This window comes from Mytilus trossulus, chromosome 10 (genome assembly GCF_036588685.1).
Source record: "Mytilus trossulus isolate FHL-02 chromosome 10, PNRI_Mtr1.1.1.hap1, whole genome shotgun sequence".
Classification (NCBI taxonomy): Eukaryota; Metazoa; Mollusca; class Bivalvia; order Mytilida; family Mytilidae; genus Mytilus; species Mytilus trossulus.
Window position 1 is genome coordinate 72,675,977 of NC_086382.1, and position 23,429 is coordinate 72,699,405.

At 31.0% G+C, this 23,429-nt stretch overlaps 3 protein-coding genes across 6 annotated transcripts in view; 1 reads left to right on the forward strand and 2 right to left on the reverse strand.

Annotated features, from left to right (window-relative positions):
* LOC134688507 (spermatogenesis-associated serine-rich protein 1-like) overlaps positions 1-21,994 on the forward strand; it is a 69,093-nt gene extending 47,099 nt beyond the window's left edge. Inside the window, exons 1-7 of one of the 4 annotated variants that reach the window (XM_063549280.1) lie at positions 11,637-11,859; positions 12,391-12,541; positions 13,231-13,343; positions 14,105-14,254; positions 14,785-14,908; positions 17,683-17,748; positions 20,572-21,994. In XM_063549280.1, the coding sequence (XP_063405350.1) occupies positions 11,817-11,859; positions 12,391-12,541; positions 13,231-13,343; positions 14,105-14,254; positions 14,785-14,908; positions 17,683-17,748; positions 20,572-20,713 (789 nt within the window). In that variant the 5' untranslated portion in view covers positions 11,637-11,816 and the 3' untranslated portion in view covers positions 20,714-21,994. Of the gene's footprint in view, positions 1-11,636; positions 11,860-12,390; positions 12,542-13,230; positions 13,344-14,104; positions 14,255-14,784; positions 14,909-15,906; positions 15,986-17,682; positions 17,749-20,571 lie in introns of those variants that run through there. The other 3 variants (XM_063549279.1, XM_063549283.1, XM_063549281.1) reach the window with 3 other exon arrangements.
* On the reverse strand, positions 1,686-3,042 carry LOC134686422 (slit homolog 3 protein-like). The gene has a single exon (XM_063546091.1). The coding sequence runs from the start codon at positions 3,040-3,042 to the stop codon at positions 1,756-1,758; it is 1,287 nt and encodes a 428-aa protein (XP_063402161.1). The 3' UTR covers positions 1,686-1,755.
* LOC134686621 (insulin-like growth factor-binding protein complex acid labile subunit) lies at positions 5,328-6,633 on the reverse strand. The gene has a single exon (XM_063546297.1). It carries the CDS (start codon positions 6,626-6,628, stop codon positions 5,387-5,389), a length of 1,242 nt encoding a protein of 413 aa, XP_063402367.1. The 5' UTR covers positions 6,629-6,633; the 3' UTR covers positions 5,328-5,386.
* Positions 21,995-23,429: the final 1,435 nt, after the last annotated feature.

Below are 23,429 nucleotides of genomic sequence, written 5' to 3' on the forward strand. Positions count from 1 at the left end.
GCGATTTAGGAGATACATGTATTGTTTTTAAGCTCCAAGTGCCTCAATTGGTGATTCGATGGTCGCGAATAAAGTTTACTATCGACAAGTTTGCGGTGCCAATGAACGGGTATTTGCATCATCAAATCCCAAATTGAAGCCGTCGGAGCTAAAAATGCAACATTGTTATTCCCATTCTAATGGAACGGACAGATATCAACCTTAAATAGTACATTTATAATATGAAATATGTTGTCTGCGTTTGTGCATATACGTTTTCATCTACCCAAATCAAACCAACATCTTACGTTTATTTTAATAATTCTCCGTTTTTACCGCTGGACCGCATAACCACTGTCAAAATACCGAGGTTACCATACATCCAGCAGACAAAGTTGACCTAATCAAGAGCTTGTACGAGGTCGATACCGCTGCTGCCTGGTGGACGATGAGAAACATTGAACATCATTCACCTGAGTAGCAAGAGCACACCTCCTCCTTCCAAAAGATTGCATTTGGTCGACATCGATGATAGTGGACTATGGAATAACAAGGGTACCATCCATCCAATTGCCTGAGCTGTCCTGATTAGACTCTCATCTAGCGTTTGGATGAAGTCGTAGCGGAGGAATAAACATAAACGGATGGTACCATATACTCAGTAGCCAGAGCTAATCTGATTTAATTGAAATAGTTTGGCCGCATATTTACAGTTTATGATTACGTAGCTGTTTTCAGTGTTTTCTTCTGGCAATGTAGATCTAAGTTTGTGTTGGGTTTTTCACATTTTTATTTTCTAGAACGATTTGCTTATGTTCGTAGCTTCCAAAATTATAGCAAGTTGTTGGTGCAACAATGTGGTATTTTGCGTTTGTATTAACTTATTGGTAGTATATTAACACAATAACGCGTCAAAAATAAGTTTCTACTTACAGAAAGGTTAAATTCTTCGGATATAAACCAGTTTTGACAGCCTTATACGATATATTTATCTTATCTTTATACAGTATAGAATATGTCTATACTGATAAAGTACCTTTTCATATGTAGAACGCTTTTTTCTCTCAATGGAAATGAATTCCAGTTAAAAAAATATTGTTTGAACATTACATTTGCAATTAGTTCTCTGTCTCATATATAGCATAACATATTTTAACAGTAAACGAAAGCTTATTCGTCAAACTGTTGATTGTCAAGGAAAGCTGAATATACGTATAATAATGAATATGTAAATGGACGCGTATTTTAACATGTGTCGGTTCAAATTTAGTTTTCCCGGTTTGTTTGTTTTTTTGGTTTTTATTGCATACTAACGATACAAAGATTGTTGGATCAGTTCCACATTTTGACAATACATATCTTTTTATTGATTCGAGGTTTAAATATTGGTAAACTGAAAAACCTGACACCTACGCAGAAGAGTGAATGGACGAAAAGTGTTCAAAGTATAATCCAAAATTTGTTCATCAAAAGTCTAATTTTTAAATTGTTCTCCGGTTTTTTTTCGAACATATCATACTTTGATATATTTTGTAGAAATCTCTTATTATTGAAAACCTGTAGATTATCGTGTTCACTTTTCGATCATAATAAAAAAAAAATGTTTTAAACTGTAGCATATCTCGTTAGAATTTATGCATTTCTTAACAAAATACCATAACTAATGTGAACAATTTTCGTACTACACATTTGTAAGAACCTACAAATAAGCTATAATTGGTTTTATTTTTACTCTCCAAAGAACTTGTCATTAAAGCATCTGTAATTAAACTGAAATTAATTTTCGCATACAAAGTCCTCGGGTTTCAAGACATCCCATGCTTTTCCGGCAACTTTGGATGGTCCACTACAAACAATAATATGTGGATACATTATAGTGTATGTTGCATTGTCCATTTTTTCCCTCAGCCATTTCAGGTGACAGTCACAAATCCATGGATTAAAATCCATAAAAACTGAAGACAAACGTGGCATAAATTTGGTATCGAGGACTCCAGGGTCGAGGGTACTAAGCTTGTTATCACTCAACCATACATCTTGTATGCTTGTCAAGGAATGAAATGCTCCTGTCTCTATTTTACTTATCTTATTGTCGGTAAGGTATATTGTTTTTAATGCTGTTAGTCCATCTAATGTATGATTGGTAATCGGTGATGAAATTTGATTGTCCATGAAATTTACAATTGTTACTTTTGTTAATCCAAAGAATGCGTAATCAGCAAGAGTAGAAAGGGGACTATCCCGAATCTCAATAACCTGGATGTTCGGTAGATGTCGGAAACCATATGATGGTATGACAGTTATGGGATTTCCAACGAAATCAAAATTTTGCAAAGTTGCAGGAAAATATGTCATGTTTGGAAATGTTTTAAGATTGTTGTATCTCAAAGATAAATACGTCAGATTCTGATTTTTAAAAAAGGCTGTTAGAGGTATGCTTCCGTCCTCCAACTGGTTGAAGCTTATGGCTATGTTAATAGCACCGGTCAATGGGTCGAATGCGTGTTCTTCAATCTTGCTAAGATTTGTATTACTTACAGTTAAATACTGAATAGAAGGGTATTTAACAAAACTTGAGGCTGTCAATGTTTGAATTGGGTTATAAGCTATCGCAAATCCAATTAGTTTAGGAGGTAGTATTTGTGGAATTGAAGTGAATTTATTTATCGATAAATCCAAATTGGCAATGCTAGGTAAATCAAGTGCACCGTCTTGTATACTTCCTTCTTTAAACTGGTTATCTGTAAGATCAAGCGACTGAAGATGAATCAATCCGCTAAATGAATCTGTTGGTACTACTTTTATCTGATTCGATCCGAGATATAAAGAAACTGTCGTTATTGGTAAATTCTTTGGAATTTCGGTAATTCCTATCCCATTACAATACACTTCAGTATTTTCGGTTTGACATGTGCAAGGAGAAGGACATTCACCTGCTTGGGAGATCGTGGTAAATAACATCAGATGAAGGTACAGGAGAACCATTATAACATCAGATGAAGGTACAGGAGAACCATTATAACTGTCATCATTGACCATCAGATGAAGGTACAGGAGAACCATTATAACTGTCATCATTGACCATCAGATGAAGGTACAGGAGAACCATTATAACTGTCATCATTGACCATCAGTTGAAGGTACAGGAGAACCATTATAACTGTCATCATTGACCATCAGATGAAGGTACAGGAGAACCATAATAACTGTCATCATGAAGGTACAGGATAACCATAATAACTGTCATCATTGACCATCAGATGAAGGTACAGGAGAACCATTATAACTGTCATCATTGACCATCAGATGAAGGTACAGGAGAACCATAATAACTGTCATCATTGACCATCAGATGAAGGTACAGGAGAACCATTATAACTGTCATCATTGACCATCAGATGAAGGTACAGGAGAACCATAATAACTGTCATCATTGACCATCAGATGAAGGTACAGGATAACCATAATAACTGTCATCATTGACCATCAGATGAAGGTACAGGAGAACCATTATAACTGTCATCATTGACCATCAGATGAAGGTACAGGAGAACCATAATAACTGTCATCATTGACCATCAGATGAAGGTACAGGAGAACCATTATAACTGTCATCATTGACCATCAGATGAAGGTACATGAGAACCATAATAACTGTCATCATTGACCATCAGATGAAGGTACAGGATAACCATAATAACTGTCATCATTGACCATCAGATGAAGGTACAGGTGAACCATTATAACTGTCATCATTGACCATCAGATGAAGGTACAGGAGAACCATAATAACTGTCATCATTGACCATCAGATGAAGGTACAGGAGAACCATTATAACTGTCATCATTGACCATCAGATGAAGGTACAGGAGAACCATTATAACTGTCATCATTGACCATCAGATGAAGGTACAGGAGAACCATTATAACTGTCATCATTGACCATCAGATGAAGGTACAGGAGAACCATTATAACTGTCATCATTGACCATCAGATGAAGGTACAGGAGAACCATTATAACTGTCATCATTGACCATCAGATGAAGGTACAGGAGAACCATTATAACTGTCATCATTGACCATCAAGTGTGCTGAAATAAATTCAACTTTGAAGTTATTTTGTTTCTATAAGGTAACATTGAACTTTCAGGGTTTTGACCGCAAGTCGGTTTATTTTCCAATTTCAGCCCAGGTCTAGATATCATAATTGGTCAAAGGTTTTACCTGACGGTAAAATAGATTTAAAGTTGAAGCAAAATTTTATCTGCAGTACAAATGAGATATTGCGCATCAAGCTTTGGCGATCGTCAGAATGTTAACAAAATTTGGCAATTGCGCTTGAAGTCTTGGTTGTTTTCAGTCTAATTGTTTTTGTATATTAGAGGATACAGAAATTTGATAATGACGTATTAGAATAATTACTACTGGTTGTACTTTCTTAGCTGTATTTGGCAAAACGTTTAGGAATTTTGGTCCTCAATGCTCTTCAACTTCGTACCTTTTTGGGCCTTTTTAACTTCTTTGGATTCAAGCGTCACTGATGAGTCTTTTGTAGACGAAACGCGCGTTTGACGTATATACTAAATTTAGTCCCGGTATCTATGATGAGTTTATTTCTAACGTTTTACAATTTCTCACGTTTTGGTACCGAGCGAACTTAATAAAACACGTTTTGTAATGTCATAGTAATCATTTTGATATCAATACAATTTTTTTTTAATATGAAATTACAAAGCAAAACATTTGTGCCTTCTTCAAATGTGCTTCATACTCTATGTGTAAACTACTCTTGAAATATTACGTTACAAGGTAAACCAATTTCATCAATATAACATTCACAACCGCTTGTCTTCATGATGTAGTCGTAAATGTATAAATTCTCTTTTAGTATCAAGTCGGTGATGGGTTTTTTTCGTAACTGCTATGTGACCTTTAGACAAATCACTACCGTTTAAGAAGAACATAACACGTTAACAGTATCTCTTAGTTGAAAATAAGCTTATATTGAGTAATGCATAAAACTAATAGTATATATATCGTAGCAAAATATATTAACTTGATGTGATATGTATACTTACATTGTAAACTTAAGTCAAAATAGATGTGTATATTATATACTATTATCTTTATTTGTCAAACACTCTTGTTATAAATATATACACAAATCTACACATATCTAAGATATATACACAAATCACCAATTATTTCATATATCATAAATTTATCAAACCAAAGCTAGACTTTTGCCATAATTAGCTTTACAATAGCGATTATAATACTAGTATGTTTATGAAGTCTTTGTAATATGTTGAATAGAGCTTATATTTTTGTTTGAAGTAATTCTCATTTTCTACCTATTAACTCACAATCATGACAATAAACAAGAATTCGTTGCAATTTCTGTTTTATTTACAAACAAAATCACTTGGTTTAAGATCCGCCCATGTCTTTCCCGCGACATTGAGAGGCCCTGCACAGTCAGTAAGACTAGGAGAGCCTACTTTGTAAGAAGCATTGTCCATTTTCTCCCTCAGCCATCTTAAATGACAATCACATGTCCATGGATTTCCGTAAATATAAACTGCTGATAATTTCGGAATAAACGTTGTATCCAGTACTGCAGGCTCTATTGCCATCAATTTATTCTCACTAAGTCCAAGTTCTTGTAGATTTTTCATAGGATAAAAAGCTCCTGCTTCAATTTTAGAAACGTTATTTATGTCTAGTGACAAGCCTTGTAGTGACACCAGACCATTAAATGTTAAATGTGTTATTGTACCCGACAAATGTCCTTGACTTAAATCAAGGAACCTTAGATTGTCTAAGCCGAAAAACGCATTGTCTTCAATAGAGTTAATGGTTCCCTGTGCTACTGCCAAGTTTGTTAGGTTCGACAATGATTTGAATGCATATGACGGTATCATTGTTATCTCGTTACCATATATATTTAATTTTTGTAAAGAACTTGGAAGATAGGATGTATCTGGTATAGCTTGCATCTGATTATAGTTTAAACTCAATTCATTTAGCTTCAAATTTTTGGAGAACGCTTTCGGACTTAAACTGCTATCGTTAAGACTGTTTGAACTTAAGTCGATCACTCGAACATTTATCAATGGATCAAAGGCATGTTCCTCGGCTGTATATATTTGATTTGCGAGCATGTTAAGGTATTGTATGGATGTTGCATGTACGAAACTATTGGTCTTAAGTGTCGAAATAGGGTTGTTGTAGAAATTCAAAGTTAAAAGTTTTGGTGGAAGTTCTTGTGGAATTGAGGTAAAGAGATTTGCCGACAAGTCTATCATGTCTATGCTTGACAAATTAAATGCTCCTCTTTCAATGCTATTATCTTGTAACTTATTTCTTGTCATGTCTATGTAACTAAGCTGGTATAGTCCATCAAATGCAGCCTTCGGTATGTGCGAGATTTCGTTGGACCTTAGAAGCAATGCTATCGTATTTCTGGGTAAACCTTTTGGTATTGCTGTTATCCCTGTTTGGTTACACACAACAGTTGTGTTATTATATAAACACCAGCATGGTGACGGACACGGATCAGATAAGCAGTACTGTAGACACAGGAGAACTAAAATGACTGCAATTTGCTTCAATACTGTTAACATTCTTGTACGTACTTTCCACATTTCAAGTATCTGCAACAGATTATAACAATGAGAGAAAAATTGCTTTTATACATTTCGCAATAATAATATAATAAGTCCGGGTGCGGAATTATTTCGTTGTGTTGAAGACCCTTTGGTGGCCTTCTGTTGTTTTCTGCTATATGGTCGGATTGCTGTCTCTTTGTCACATTCTACATTTCCATTCTCAATTGTATCAGTATATATAAAAGTATATACTACGATAAAGATCCCAAGGAAGCTGTCACACTAATTTTCCATATGGAAAGGCACTTAAAACAAGTGACGGAATTGAGTAATCATTCGGGATGCTCGGATCTCCTACTTTTTTTTATATTGATCCGCTAAATAGGTTGATATATGGAATAGAAATTGGCCATATAAATGTAGCCATTGAATAATACCAATCTATAAGCATGTCAGCGTTGCATGGATGCTTTACGTATTATTCAATGGCTATTTTTTGTGCTTTTATATAAAAAAAAATATTCTGTGACTTCAAGCGTATGCTATCAATTATAATGTATGATATTTATGCAGATCTATACTTACGAACCTTGTTTACAATTCTATTTCGTTAATGCCTTATCTCTCTGGTTAGGTGATTATCCCGTAATATTATAGATAAAGTTCTTAATTTTACAACGTGAGACGTAGCAATTTAGGTTTTATTTTAAACTTTGAAATCCATGGGAAGATATAGGTGTATTTTTTTTTCTTTTTGGAAGTGTGATAGACAAGAATATTTTGGTATTTTTAATATATTTATTTTTTGTTGGAATGGGCTTTTGATAAAGAAAATTTGTCTTCATAAGTTGTGATCACTGCAGAGTAGAATTCAGTTTTTCTTCTTTAGTCACATAATTCAGTCTTATTTTAAAATAATATACTTAATATTAATAAGTTTATTTCAATTCAGGCTCATGGCTTACCTTTACAAATTGTGTCTAGGATTGAGGGTTGTCTCATTGGCACTCATACCACATCTACTTATATCTATCAAATAAGGGTAAATTGAAAAATTCTAAATCTTACATTATTTTTACTGTACTTCTTCTTCTTGGTATAAGCCTCCTTTAATTAGGAGCACCTCCAAATATATATGGAGTTTTCCCTTAACTTCAAATTTTGTTTTTAAAATGATAAAACAAAAAATTTTCCAACATATGTACAGCACATATAAATAAACACTTAACAATAGGAATGTCATGCAGGGCATATTTATATGGACCTTATTATTACAAAGTATTCCACCATACAATAGATATAGGAAGATGTGGTGTGAGTGCCAATGAGACAACTCTCCATCCAAATATCAATTTAAAAATTAAACCATTATAGGTTAAAGTACGGCCTTCAACACGGAGCCTTGGCTCACACCGAACAACAAGCTATAAAGGGCCCCAAAATTACTAGTGTAAAACCATTCAAACGGGAAAACCAACGGTCTAATCTATATAAACAAAACGAGAAACGAGAAACACGTATATATTATATAAACAAACGACAACTACTGTACATGTAGTGTACAAAATGTTTATAGGAGTTCTGTATTCAAATTTAACGGACTTCAACAAATGACAAGTATCAATTCGTTTATTGAATACTAATTCATAAAATACAATGTAGAACACAACAGTATCTGTCTTCATAGCCATCAGGTTTTATGCTATGCATAACTCAAACTGTTTTTAATCAAAATAGTTCATGAACAAATTTGTATATACTATAGGTTTGTTTCTGACAATAAAACTGGATTTTAATCAAATAATAAAGTAAATGTTATCCGATGAAATTCAATGTACAATGCAGGGTTAACCATCTACATGCACATGTACAAATGTAACAAAAAACGGAATGACATTATATGAAGATGTTTTTGTGTGTGTGTGTTGCAATGTCGTTTATTTTTAGTTGCACTTCAGTGTTTTCCTCTTATAGTTGACGTGTTTCCATCAGTTTTAGTTTGTAACCGAAATTTGTTTTCTCTCAATCGATTTATGACTGTTGAACAGCGCCATACTTCCTCGTCTTCATTTGAAAAAAAAAACCAACTGCCAAGGACAAAATGTGTCTGAAATAAATAAGATGGTACAAGATATGACTTACTCTGAATATTGAACCTGCACGTTCTGGTTATGTGGTGTCCATTCATCATAGAAACCATACCCGTGTGGTATATATCGTCTACCTCTGGGTTTGTAGGGGCCATAATCAGTACAAATATTCTGTAGCTGTGGGTAGTGTCGCTTTTCACGTTCTGAAATTAAAAATAAATCATCATGTTCAAGATCTTCTCTATAGTTAATGTTGATCATTTAACTGCACATGCATTGTATATTTATAAACACAGCCTCATGTACATGTATTTCTAAAAAAGCTACTGCTCTATAATTACAAACCAAAGACCAAAAAGATCTGTGTATTAAAATAATAATAGGCTAAGAATTTGTTTGAGAGCCTTTTGGTCATGACTGTTTGTCTCTAATATTTAATTAACTGTGCATTTGTATTCAGATATCGCAGATCAAATTTATTCGTTCTTTGTGTAATCATACGTTTTTTGATTGAGTTAAGTCTGCTAATTGATATTTTATCGTATGTTTTTATATGTTGTGATGTTATGCTATTGTTTCAGAAAAAGGGAGAAGGTTTGGGCCCATTAAAACGTTTAATCCCGCTGCAAATGTTTGCACCTGTCCTAAGTCAGGAATCTGATGTACAGTAGTTGTCGTTTGTTTATGTAATATATACGTGTTTCTCGTTTCTCGTTTTGTTTATATAGATTAGACCGTTGGTTTTCCCGTTTGAATGGTTTTACACTAGTAATTTTGGGGCCCTTTATAGCTTGTTGTTCGGTGTGAGCCAAGGCTCCGTGTTGAAGGCCGTACTTTAACCTATAATGGTTTAATTTTTAAATTGTTATTTGGATGGAGAGTTGTCTCATTGGCACTCACACCACATCTTCCTATATCTAAGATGTAAGAATTCAATAAAATCTAAAAAGGCAGTTTTTCTTAGTGGAATGTTATGTACTTCATGATCAATGTATATTAAAAATCTTTTAAAAAGTTATAAAAAACTTGTTTTGCCCCTAACAAAAGATTTAAAAAGGTTATATTAATGCTAAGCACTGTATAATAAATTGTATAAGGCTGTTGGGGATAGTGATTTTTTAAATATTTTAGATTCTTACAATTATTAAATGACAGACTCTGTGTTGGTATTATATATGTCACTTATGATAATCATTATTCTCATTTGGTTGTCAATTCTTCCACTTTATTATATATGTATCTTTAGATAACTATATATATATATATATGCATATTATGTGATTCTATTTGTTGTCTAAAATTTTCAGTCTCTCTATATGCATTTGAAATAACATGTTTCTAGTTTTGTTTTCAATATTTTCCATGAATTTTTCACAGCTATCAAACAACTCCTTGTATTTTGAACAGTCTATTAGCAATTGAACTATTGCTGTTTTGTTCACGAAGGTGCAGTTCCATTTTGCTGGAGTGATTTTATCAGTGATATATTTTCTTATATCAAGGAAATATTTTTCTCTCGTAGTACTGAGTATTGGACATGTTGTCATGAAATGAGTTATGTCTTCATTGGCGGTTTGACATAATTGGCAAGTTGGATCTACTGTATACGGAGTGAATTTATGTTGATCTGCCTGAAGTATGTATGTTCCAGTTATCATTCTAGTCTTGATTATTGCTTTTCTAAGTTCAAAACCAGGCAAATGCTTTATTTTCCAAACTTGGTGATATTTATTGATCTCAGAGTTTTCCATATTCATGAATTTTAAGCTTGTTTTTCCTTCAGATTGTATTAAGGTCTTGTCCTTCCAAAATGTGTCTACTTTCAGTTTGATAGTTCTTTTCCATTGTTCTTTCTTTGGAACATTGCTTTTAAGTTGTATGATAGTTGGGAGTTCATACAGATCTAATATATCCATAACTCTAGAAAAGAAGCTATGTTTGTTATCAAAGTTTGTTGTTATTTGTCTTTCCATAAGCTGATGTATTTTTTCATTTTCACATGTAAGTAGTGCAAGTAGGAGAGACAAAACTCTTTTATGAATTTCTGCTTCTATTGGTAGTGCTCCTAACAGTAGTAATACTGCAGAGTTAGCAGTTCTTTCTGGAAGAGATTGTATCTGGCGAAGATTTTTTCTCACTAAATCAGGTATAATCAATCAATCAGCGTTGCTCGTTGACTTTGAACAGTGAACATTTTCAAATGGCGTTAAAAAAACGTCAAACGGGTAACGCATTTAAAGCTGTGGGTTTTGTTCAATAATTGTAAATCAATTCGTATGTCGTTTTTATATTAAATTAGAAAATTTCGAGTATTCAAGTTTTCCCATGTTATAATTTTTTTTGTTTCTAAATTGTCATAAATGGGGGAGATTTTTGTTTTCTGTAGCTAAAACCGCCCTTGCCTAAATGTAACTTGTGCAGTCGTTCTTACTGTAAAATCTGCATAGTTTCTATTACAACTAGCGTATGAAATCAGGGACCAGTTTTATATGGTTCTGATTAAACCTTGGGCTGGTATTTTTTTTCTATATTACGGTAGCATATAAACATAAACTTTAAAATAATTTAGTTAAAGAAAAAACAAATCACAGCCAGTCTGTGTCCTGCTGATAGAGATGTCGGTTCAAAGCTCATTAAAGCTTATGCTTGTCTATGTTATATACCATGCCGACTCTAAATAAAGCTTATTTATTGTTATTTATATTTATAGAGCAGTTTTCTATTAATTCATAAATATACATCACACCACATCTTCTTTTTCATTTATTCGGGCTGTTAACGAATTTATATATTGAAAGCTTTTTTTAAAAATCGATTTCCTGCTTATTTCAAAAATATTTTGTTAATAAAACCTTCGACTAATATTATAGATAAAAACCTATTTTTTTCAGTTTTTTTATTTAGAGTTACTTTTCCTGAAATCAATTAAGAGTGAAACGTCCGTCAGATGTCGTGAGAGAAAGTACCTGTTCATGCGTGTAAATCACCAAGGTCACGGCTTCCTTTCCGGCACATGGCGGTGTTTAAACTTTTGTTTACATGTTTACAAAAGACCACGAATTAATTATAAGTAAAATCAATATGTAACGAGAGTCAATATTTAGGTTCAAACGTTAAAGTAAAAAAGATACAAAATGTTGCACGTAACAACAGAAATTGGAAGACCGGGAAAGAAAGGTAAAATTAATATTAATTAATCAGCTGATCCAGCTGAAATATCTCCAGGTAAAAAGATAATAAACAAACAAACTTCAATTAGAGTGGACATGGTAAACAAAACAAAAACGTGACACCAGCTCCATTAAGCTTTTTGCAGACATAATAGCCTTTAGGAGATGCAGATCCATGATTTTGAAAAAAAGGGGGACAAACTATACAGTGTTAAAATGTAGAAGTACAAATGTAGCTGCGAATATATAGCTCTTAAGGTCATTTTGATATGTGCAGAACATTTATGTCGCCCAACAGGTTTAGAATAAACCTATTTACACATGTATACATCATTCATGTACACCATGTATAAAACGTTAAAACAGTCCTATCAGGATTACAGTCTGTTTATTTTGGTTAGTAATTATAGAGCAGTAGCTTTTTTAGAAATACATGTACATGAGGCTGTGTTTATAAATATACAATGCATGTGCAGTTAAATGATCACCATTAACTATAGAGAAGATCTTGAACATGATGATTTATTTTTAATTTCAGAACGTGAAAAGCGACACTACCCACAGCTACAGAATATTTGTACTGATTATGGCCCCTACAAACCCAGAGGTAGACGATATATACCACACGGGTATGGTTTCTATGATGAATGGACACCACATAACCAGAACGTGCAGGTTCAATATTCAGAGTAAGTCATATCTTGTACCATCTTATTTATTTCAGACACATTTTGTCCTTGGCAGTTTTTTGTTTTTTTTCAAATGAAAACGAGGAAGTATGGCGCTGTTCAACAGTCATAAATCGATTGAGAGAAAACAAATTTCAGTTACAAAGTAAAACTGATGGAAACACATCAACTATAAGAGGAAAACACTGAAGTGCAACTAAAAATAAACGACATTGCAACACACACACACAAAAACATCTTCATATAATGTCATTCCGTTTTTGTTACATTTGTACATGTGCATGTAGATGGTTAACCCTGCATTGTACATTGAATTTCATCGGATAACATTTACTTTATTATTTGATTAAAATCCAGTTTTATTGTCAGAAACAAACCTATAGTATATACAAATTTGTTCATGAACTATTTTGATTAAAAACAGTTTGAGTTATGCATAGCATAAAACCTGATGGCTATGAAGACAGATACTGTTGTGTTCTACTTTGTATTTTATGAATTAGTATTCAATAAACGAATTGATACTTGTCATTTGTTGAAGTCCGTTAAATTTGAATACAGAACTCCTATATACATTTTGTACACTACATGCAGCATTTACAAATAATTGTATGTTGTCTGCTCCTCAACAATTCTTGGTTATCAATATGAAATAATTTTATGAGTCACATTTTATTAATCATGAACAGAGCTGGTCCAGATTGGTCTTCCAAACTGAAATATATAGATCATCCTCAGAACCCAAAGTACCCAGCAGCAGAGATCTTCCCTGAGAACTGGAAAGCTATGAGACCATACCCATGTAAGTACTCATTGGTCATTTTGAACTTGTATTCTTAAGGCCATATATATATATCTAAGTGTTAGTGTAAGAACTCGGCTTTGAAGAAGTATATACATGTACAATACAATATGTAGATATACATGTAAGAAGATGTGGTATGAGTGCCAATGAGACAATTCTCCATCCAAAATACTATTTATAAAAGTAAACTATTATAGTTCAAAGTAATGTCTTCAATATGTAGCCTTGTACATGTATATACAATGTATAGTGTCTGTTTTGATTTTTGAAGCCTATTGTTATCTGATATATTATATGTATGATTTATAAAACCACTTATAAATGATAATCTGCAATGAATGGTATTTACTTATAATTGTGTAATTGTCCTGATAAAACTTAAAACAATAATAAAAAAAAGGAATGAGGACTACATCCAACTACCATTATCTGTGCCAATAATTGTCATGAGGTAATCAAATAGAAGAGGAATTCTGAATGATTTGAAATAGAAAAAATCTTCCTTGGTGGTGTGAAAATTGTAAAGAATATCAGAAGGACATAAGAGCTATGGTTCCGCAGCTAGAATAAAAGGTATGAGAGTACACATCAAGGAGAGACCAACATAAAAACACAATAAACAAAAAGACTTAAAGGTAAACAGATAGTTTTCACTAACATACAAAGCTTTAAATCACTCTGGTTTAAAACAAATATGTATCTGATGATGTTTGCTGTTTTCTGTAGATATAATGAATAATTGTTTCCGTGTTTTTCAGTTACTTACAGGAGGTCGGATAATGAGTGGCTATTAGACCCTGGACTGTCCAGTAAAGGGATGAAATGTACATTTAATGGTGTTCATAGAGCCACAGATACTTCCTCTGATGAAATCACACATAGAATGTTATATGGTAGAGGCAGAAGGGGTAATACTATAAGATAATGCAGATTAAGTTAAAATTAAGTTTGTTTGACATTTGATAATGGTAATGTTGTTCAATAATTAATCTGGACTCAAAGTAAATTATGCTTAAAAATTACTTACACCAATAATATTGCACTATAAAAGGTCATTCCTTTTTATATTTTGATGTCAGGTTCTAAATGAAATAGTTGGTGACCGTCTGCTGTTGTCTGCTCTATGGTCGGGTTGTCTCTTTGACACATTCCCCATTTCCATTCTCTATTTTAATATCACAACAATTGCTATGTCGAAATTTAGTATATTGACTTGATTTTATAAAAAAAAAAAAAATGTTATGTTTCTAATTTTGTATGAAAATGCTTGTAGGTGCTTTGAAAAAAAAGTTGATTGCCATTAAAACTTAAGGGATAAATTTGTCTGTACATTCCCTCACTATATTGTACTTATAAAGTTTTAAACAAAACTATGTCAGATAAATACCATCTTCTTCCTGAAAAATAAAAAATCATGTGTTTGTTTTTTTATTTACAGAAGTAACCATAGATAAGAGGAATGGTCTACCCTATGCCTCTGAAGGGGACAAGAATTATCAGGCTCCAGAATATAGTTCAGGCTTTCATCGAGTCGGATCTTCCCTTCCACTGCCTCAGTTCGGGTAATTATTTATTAATATATTTGATATCTTTGTTGTACAAGTATAACTAAGTCAATGTTAAGTGGTAAGAAGAAGTTTTCAATGTGGACATTTAATAAATCTGTAAAAAATATATTTAAACAAAATTGAGGTGTAATAAGATAACTATGATTCTATAAATTTTATTTTTGTAGCACTGTCAGGTAGTTACATTCTGTGAATTAACATACATTTGTTTGTGTCTGTGTGTTGTAACAATAGTCATCCAAGATCTTGTCCTTTTGAAGAAGAGGATTTACTTTCCTTTTTTAACAGAATCACAATGTTAAAAATGTCTAATGATTTCACAATATTATGAGCAATAAAATAAGCAATTGGTGACCTCACTTAAAATTGGTTCATTTAATCATAGGAATTATTTCTTTTGACCAAAAGATAATTCAGTTTTATGGAGAATATTTTAGTTTAAAATTTTTTGGCTATATATACATTCATAGCATTATTGACTTTATTGTTTCAATTTTTAAATCTCTATAAACTCTTACAATATATATTACCAGAGGCTAAATAGATGAAGGAGAATAATAAAAAAATCTCTCTTATGATGAAGTCAAGAAAATTAATAATAAAACAAAGCTGGTGACAAAATTGATCAAAAGTTATTTCTGATCAACAATCGTACATTTTAAAGAAATTATTTGTTGAATGTTGTCTTTTCCCGTGTATAATAGATTAAAAAAGTCAAATCTGTGCAGGTTCTTAAATAAAAGATGAATATTTTTAATACACCCAAATGCATTAGAAAACTTAATTGAATTTTGGTCCAAGAATTTATTGGCATATCAACATTTTAAACCACTTTCTTTAACACTAATTGAGATTGTTTGTTGAATTCCTCTTTATTATGTTATTCTAGGAGGGAAATGGTAACATAATTACAGTCATGTTTAGTTTTATTTAAATCTTATTTTATTGTAACTTTTTACCAGAACATTTTCATGTGAATTTATTATTAATAGCATCCCTGCTAAAAAGAGACACACAGAGAAAAGAGTAAAATTTCTGTGTTTACAGGGGAGGTAATATTTTGTCACTAGATTTCCCATTTTTGCTACATTGTATATATAGTACCCATATTTTAAAGGGTTTGATTTTTGTGGCCATTTAATAGAAAAAGTAATGAATTTATAGCTTCACCCACTGAAAAAAAAAGTATATCACAAGAAACATTGTTTTGCTCACTCCACCAGGGGAGAGGGTTCATGGATTATCCTTGTCAGTCTGTTAATCATTATGTTAGTCCTGAAATCTTAACAAAAGTTTACCTCAACCAAATGTTTGATTTTTGGTGGCACCTTTTTAACCTTTCTTGAGTAATGACTTTTGAAATAGTATATGTAAGGTTAGGCACAGTCTGTGCCCCAATTATTTATTTTGTAAAGAATTAAGCATGTAAAAAGTACATTTGTTTTATATACATGTATAAGAATCAATTATCATACATCAACTTTCCATTTTCTATAGAAGGAATTTGTCTGGAAAATAATATAAGAAACATACCTAATCTAGCTATTGATATACAAATGTAAGCCAACACTATAAATAGAATATAAAATCCTCTATCATTGACTTTGTAGTATATATAGGTGGAAAAAACCATGGCCATCTTTTGTTCACGTCTATGACTAGTAAGTTCCTGTAGAGAACTACATTTATAGGAAAGGGAATCATTTATAAATAATATAGTTAGTCTTTGGAATATTTTTGGAGATATGGTTACTTCATTTAAAAATTCTATTGTATAGATATGTTTTTTTGTCTTTTCTTTCTTTTAGAATTAAGATCTATTCATTTTAGATTTATTACTGATAATTGACCTTACTTTATATTATATATTAGATTTTAGTTAAAAAGAAGTTAATAGATATTAATTAATAAATCGAATGATAGGCTAGCTATAATAACAAAACCAATCTTACATGCATTTATAACATCTTTAAAAATTGTAAAACTTAATGTTTTATATCAAATCAAATGTAGCTATACAGTATAATAATGTTTTTAAATGACAGTGCTTGGTAAACGTATAAGGCTGGCTGGAAAAAAATATATTCATAACATATGTATTATATCATGTATATTATGGCAATTCAGGTTGCACTATGATTAATTATTTATTCTTTCATTCTTTGAAAAATAACTAGTGTTTGCAATCTCTGTTTTGCGTCTGAAGATATTTAAACGTCCCATCAAATGATTGTTTCACAGTAGTAAAAATTAATAAACTTAAAAGGTTTACGATAATTGATAATGTTTCATTAATCATATTTTAAAACAAAAACGTTTTAATTATAAATAGTGTAAGAGACTTCCTAACACTAATCCCTTTGTAGAAGATACTTATATATGTGTTTTATCCTTGTGTTGAATGTTATAAACATATTAATACCAGTCCTGCCAGTTGTATTTCAGTCTCCTTTTGGTATGCCAGGAATTTATTGACATCTGAATTGTTAAATTAATTAAAGATAAGATATATATGGGCTGTGACTGGGTTCTGTATCAGAATAGATATTCTGTGATTCTTTTTATTAAGTGGGAACCATTTCAAAAGGATTGTTACTTTCATAAATATGTATTAATCATTCATTTTATCACTTTACAAAATTAATGATGGGACTATATTTTGTTAAAAATTATAATTTCCTGGTATACCAAACAACAAAACCATTCCCAATTTAACCTTGTGTATGTGTGTATTATATTGCTTACCATGTGTTGTGTGTTTGTTGCAGTGCTAATTTTGGCAAAAAACAAGTAGATACATTCGTACCCCTCCAGCCTTTACCATCCGTCAAAAGGTACCATATCTTTCTTATTAGCATGAATTTGTAGTATAATCTTTTAGCATGCACATTTCCTCTTTCACATGTTATCCTTTGTTTTATTTTTGTATTGTTACTCTTTATTGCATGCTCTTTTGATATACAATTTATTTATATTAACTGTCTATTTTCTGAAGCCACTATATATATATAGGGTTTTTAAACCTGGTTGCAGTTGGAATACTGCATTTTCTTACTTTGCTATGCTCATTTTTGAAAATCAGAACCTAAAATCTTTCTGAATGTAACACATATATAATTCAGCATACTTTTTACTAATTAACTTCTTATTTCTGTTTGAAAACACTTGGTTCTTCTGTGTATTATTCTAGCATGATCAACAACTACATGGTTTGTAGAAGTTTAGGGTATATAAATTGTGATTTACAGACACATTTCAATTAATGGTGATTGTTTTGAGGCAAAGAACTCAAAAATTATAATAGTTTTTTAGGATGTGGTATGATAGTGCAGAGCATTATGTTGGCTTGAAATAACAATTATTCTTCGTTATCTAAGCACCAACAGTAATTTTAACTGAATCATCAATTATGTACTAAATGAAACTATAAAAAAAGAAGATGTGGTATGATTGCCAATGAAACAACTCTCCACAAGAGACCAAAAGGACACAGAAATTAACACCTATAGGTCACCATACAGCCTTCAAAAATTAGCAAAGCCCATGATTAGTTAATCATATTGTAGTCAAATGCAAACATAAGAATTAATTTATATTGCAATAGTTCAAATTAAATGAACCATAAATGATACATGTACATGTAATAGTCATACTTTTAGTTTGAATCAAGTTAGAAAGCACTGAAAAAAGCTTTTATTTAACAGTTTAGTCTGACTTATTCAAATTATTTTTCATTTCATACTTGGTTCTTTATTACCTGTCAGAATGATTTAGTTAAGAAGGCTCGCGGGTATAAGAATTTCAGAAAAAAAAATCAACTTTAATTTTTCATTACAAAATTTATGTAGTACCTTTAGTAGTTGTAACTTTATCATATGGTACAAAAATCATTCCAAAATATCAATTTGTGTTGGCTCCATGTGACTTTTAAATTGTAGATATCAGTGAACAAGCTCCAAATTATCTCCCTTTGGTGCAAAAATGCCATTTTTCGGCATTAAAATTGAAATATCTTTTTTAACTTATCTGTGACCTATATGTTTTATTGTTATTTTCGAATAAGCTGTACATAAACTAAATAATTATAAAATTTAAGCGATTTCTGTAATTCAGTTCTTTTTTTATTTCGATATTACCGCTATTTCTCCTATTAGTTTAACAGAAAAAAAGGACATTAACAAAAGTGTATGCTTCTTTCGAAAGCAGATTGTGAGCGTAAATGAACGGTGACCCCATTTTTTTATTTCATTTTTCTATGAAGTATAAGATAAACTATAGAGAAATCCTATATTAAATTAAAAAAATTATTTAGACCCGCGAGCCCCCTTAACATATCTCTACATTACAGGATTACTGCCCAATTATTTTTAAAAAATCCAAAAAAAATTAATGAAAATTGAGTTATCTGCCCCTTTTTAGCTCACCTGACCTGAAAGGTCAAGTGAGCTTTTCTCATCACTTGGCGTCCATTGTCCGGCGTCTGTAAACTTTTACAAAAATCTTCTCTGAAACAACTGGGCCAAATTTAACTCAATCATCATTGGGATATCTAGTTATAAAAATGTGTCGGATGACCTGGTCAACCAACCAAGATGGCTGCCATGTCTAAAAATAGAACATAGGGGTAAAATGTAGATTTTGGCTTATAGCTCTGTAACCAAAGCATTTAGAGCCAATCTGACAGGGGTAAAAGTGTTGATAGGTCACGAGTCAAGATCTATCTGCCCTGAAATTTTCGGACAAATCGGACAACCCATTGTTGGGTTGCTGCCCCCGTATTGGTAATTTTAAGGAAATTTTGCAGATTTTGATTATTATCTTGAATATTATTGCAGAAAGAGATAAACTGTAAACAGCAATAATTTTCAGAAAAATAAGATCTACAAATAAGTCAACATGACCAAAATTGTCAGTTGTCTCCACTAAGGAGTTATTGCCCTTTATAGTCAATTTTTAACATTTTTTGTAAATTTTTAACAATTTTTGTAAATTTTAGAATTTTTTTCCACTCTTATTACTGGGCCAAGTTCATTATAGATAGAGATAATTGTAGCAACAAGAATGTTCAGTAAAGTAAGATCTACAAACACATCACCAAAACACAATTTTGTCATGAATTTATCTGTGTCCGTTGTTTAATATGCACATAGACCAAGGTGAGCGACACGTTATGTTCATGGTATCTTTTCTGGTGAATTTAATGTTGCTTTATAATGCTGTTTACAGTTGTTTAAGATGATGCTTTGTCCATTAAACAAATAACAGAACCACAGTGTCTTTGTAGTATTTTTATTATGCTATTTGCATCAGCTTGAGCTTGAAAATAAAATATTGACATTGCAAATATCAATTAAAGAATTTTTACAAAGATTTTATTGTATTAATGTATTCAATATATAATTACTTATCTGTTTGTCTCATGATGAAATGACTGTTTTATCATGTTATAAGTTGTTTGGATAATTAACAAATCTGTGTATAAACGTAATTTAGATTTTTTATATATCTCTTTCAAAATGAAATTTTAATAACCATTTCTTATGTATTTTTTATTAAGAATAAAGTCAGGAAAAAACTAAAAACATACACCAGTACATAAAAATTGCAAAATAAAAGTATTTGTAATCAGAAAGTAACTTGTTTCATTTTTTATATAGAGACACATTTAGAGAAGTAGAGAAAAGAAAACAGAAAGAAAATGAAATCAATGTGGTGAAAAATTTAGATGTATGGAAACCTGCCACACCACTGAACATTATACAACACAACGAGGAAGTGGCTGCTGCCACCAAAAAGTAATAATGTGCTACCACTGCCATATCATCTGTTTTGGCTGCCATTTAAATAGCAATGTTCTGCCATGGTTTTCCTATCAGTATTAGACATCTTAATAGATATTTTTCTTAATTTACATGGCATCTTACATTTATATTGTATTTTTGATATCTGATGAAATGAAATTTGAAGTTATTGATGTTTTTTTAATCTAACATTGATTATATATTTTCTCAAAGCTTCAAAAAGAGTTGCAAACTTTCCTTTCTTTATATTTTTCCTAATCAAATCCAATAAATCATTTGGTGCAAGTTATTTTGCTTAAGACTATCGGTATATCTTTTTTTTCTAATTTTGAATGTTAACTTAGGTGTATGTAAAATTATTTGCAAAATGAGTTCATAAGTAGACAAAGTGTTAAATTAGTGCTCAAAATAACAATGGAATTGTACATGTTGTGAGTTTCTGTGCAAACTTCCAACATCTGCAATCTGTTGTCCTTTTTGTATTCAATTTCATTATATGAAGTAACTTATATATATGTGAAGAAAGTGGCAGATGACAATATAAACATAAATGTAGCTATAAGTGATAAAAAAATCAATGCTATTTGAGTGACTTTAATAGCTTTTTATCCTTTACTGCCCTTTTGAAACATAATGCCTATTCTTAGTTGTTTTCTTCCTAAAAGTTCACTTCTATTGAAAATTTATGATTGAATCACTATAGTTCAGTCTTTATACAGAAATGCACAATAGTTATATATCCTTGTATTTATAAATACAAATTTATTTCTATGATTTGCTCAATTATTTATTTAATTATATAAGATATTTATGTGTTTTTGAGAGATACATACAATGTATGATTGATATAATTTTGTGATAAATGTTTTACATGGTATATATTGGGTTATGTAGATTTTCATTGAAAAGTTATGATACAAAAGAATTTGTCTACACCAAGTGAATGGACTTCGTGTTGTGATAAGATATTATTTATGTTCAAATATGGAAATGTTATAAGTGTAAGTTATATAAATATCAGTTAAAGACTAGGTTCTGTCTAACCTCGAACAAGTTTAATTTGAGATTTACTCAATACAACTTCAAACTACAGAGACCTGTTTGTTTTTACATACAAATAATAGTTTTTTGTTTTTTCACAAGTCAAACTTCAACAATGCACCATGGTTTTCATATTGAAACAGTAATCACAAATGGCATTAAACTAGTACTAATTTCTAACATATTAGTGAATAAAGTGCAAAACCTAAAATTTAATATTTTTCAATCTGGAAATAGAGACAAATGATCAATCAAGATGTATTAATATGAAGCCCAGACGAATAGATTTTAAATAAAATTGACATCAGTATGTGAAATAATTGTTATGTTTCTGAAGAAATAAATGTTAGATGTTTCATGACAATTGCTGTTTTGTTAACGCTATCAGTATTTTAATATTGATATTACAACCTTATATCTATTGATGTATAATTTCTTTTTCTTTTTTATATTGAAAATATTACTTCAGTTTGAATTCTGAAAAAAAATCCCAATTTATTCTGAATGCTCTATAAAATATGATTAAAATTTTGTGTGTTGAATAACTTATTTGATTTTATAATATCTGCTTTTATTATTCCATATCTTTTTGCTAACCATCAGTATTAAAGCTTGTATGTGATATATTTTATAATGTTGTATGATACAGGGTTTGCTTTTAAGATAGAGCTCAATATTATCAAAATTTACAATATTTTAGAAATATGCATTTTAAATCAGTTTGTTTGTTTAAATTTAGAAATCTTATATTTTTGTGTTTTGTTTACATAGATGTGATATATTTACATGTTTGTGTTGTTGTTTTATCTTAACATCATTGTCTATTTATATTTACAATTTATACTATGCTGTTATCTATATATAAAAATCTGTGATATTTTGTATACCATTCTTTATCATGTAAATTGTGTGTACCCTTTTGGAAAGTAAATTGCACTGATAATTTTCATAATAAATATATTATTTATCAATAAAATTTGAGGAATTGTTTTAAATGGATATTCCTATAACTGACATTGGTCTCTAAAATTCTCCATTTTTTTTCTATAAAACAATCATGTTTGAATCTTCTTAACTATCTGTGACAATGTATTTACATTATGTATCTGATTGCTTATTATCATATTGCTTCAATCATTTTATTCTTTATTAAAATTTTAAGAAAATCAGACATTTTTTGTTTTGAATGAAAAAAAATTGACTTAGTCTGGAAATTAGGTAAGTTTGACTATCTTAGAAATTTTAGATGGCAATTGTTTAAAGCTTGATTTATTTGTCTATAATTGATACGGCTAGCAGCTATGGTATTTATATATAAAAATAAGAGGTTGGATGATTGCCAGTGAGACAGTTCTAGCAGAGACCCAATGATGTAGGAGGTTATCTATTATTGTTCACAGTATGACCTAACAGTGAACAAAACCTATATCCCTAGAGTTGTTTGTGTATACATAAATTTGATTTCAACCTTATTCATGTGAAATCACAATAATAAAAGTTCAAAACCTGCATCCATGATGTGGGATTTACTATCCAATCTTTTCTCTTACAGTTGAGAAATATTTGCCTTTATGGGGTGTTAACAATTCTTTTTATTTAAAATCTGAATCAATACAATGATTTAAAAAAGTAGGTACTAGTATTAAAATGAGGGTTGAAATGCTCAGCAAACA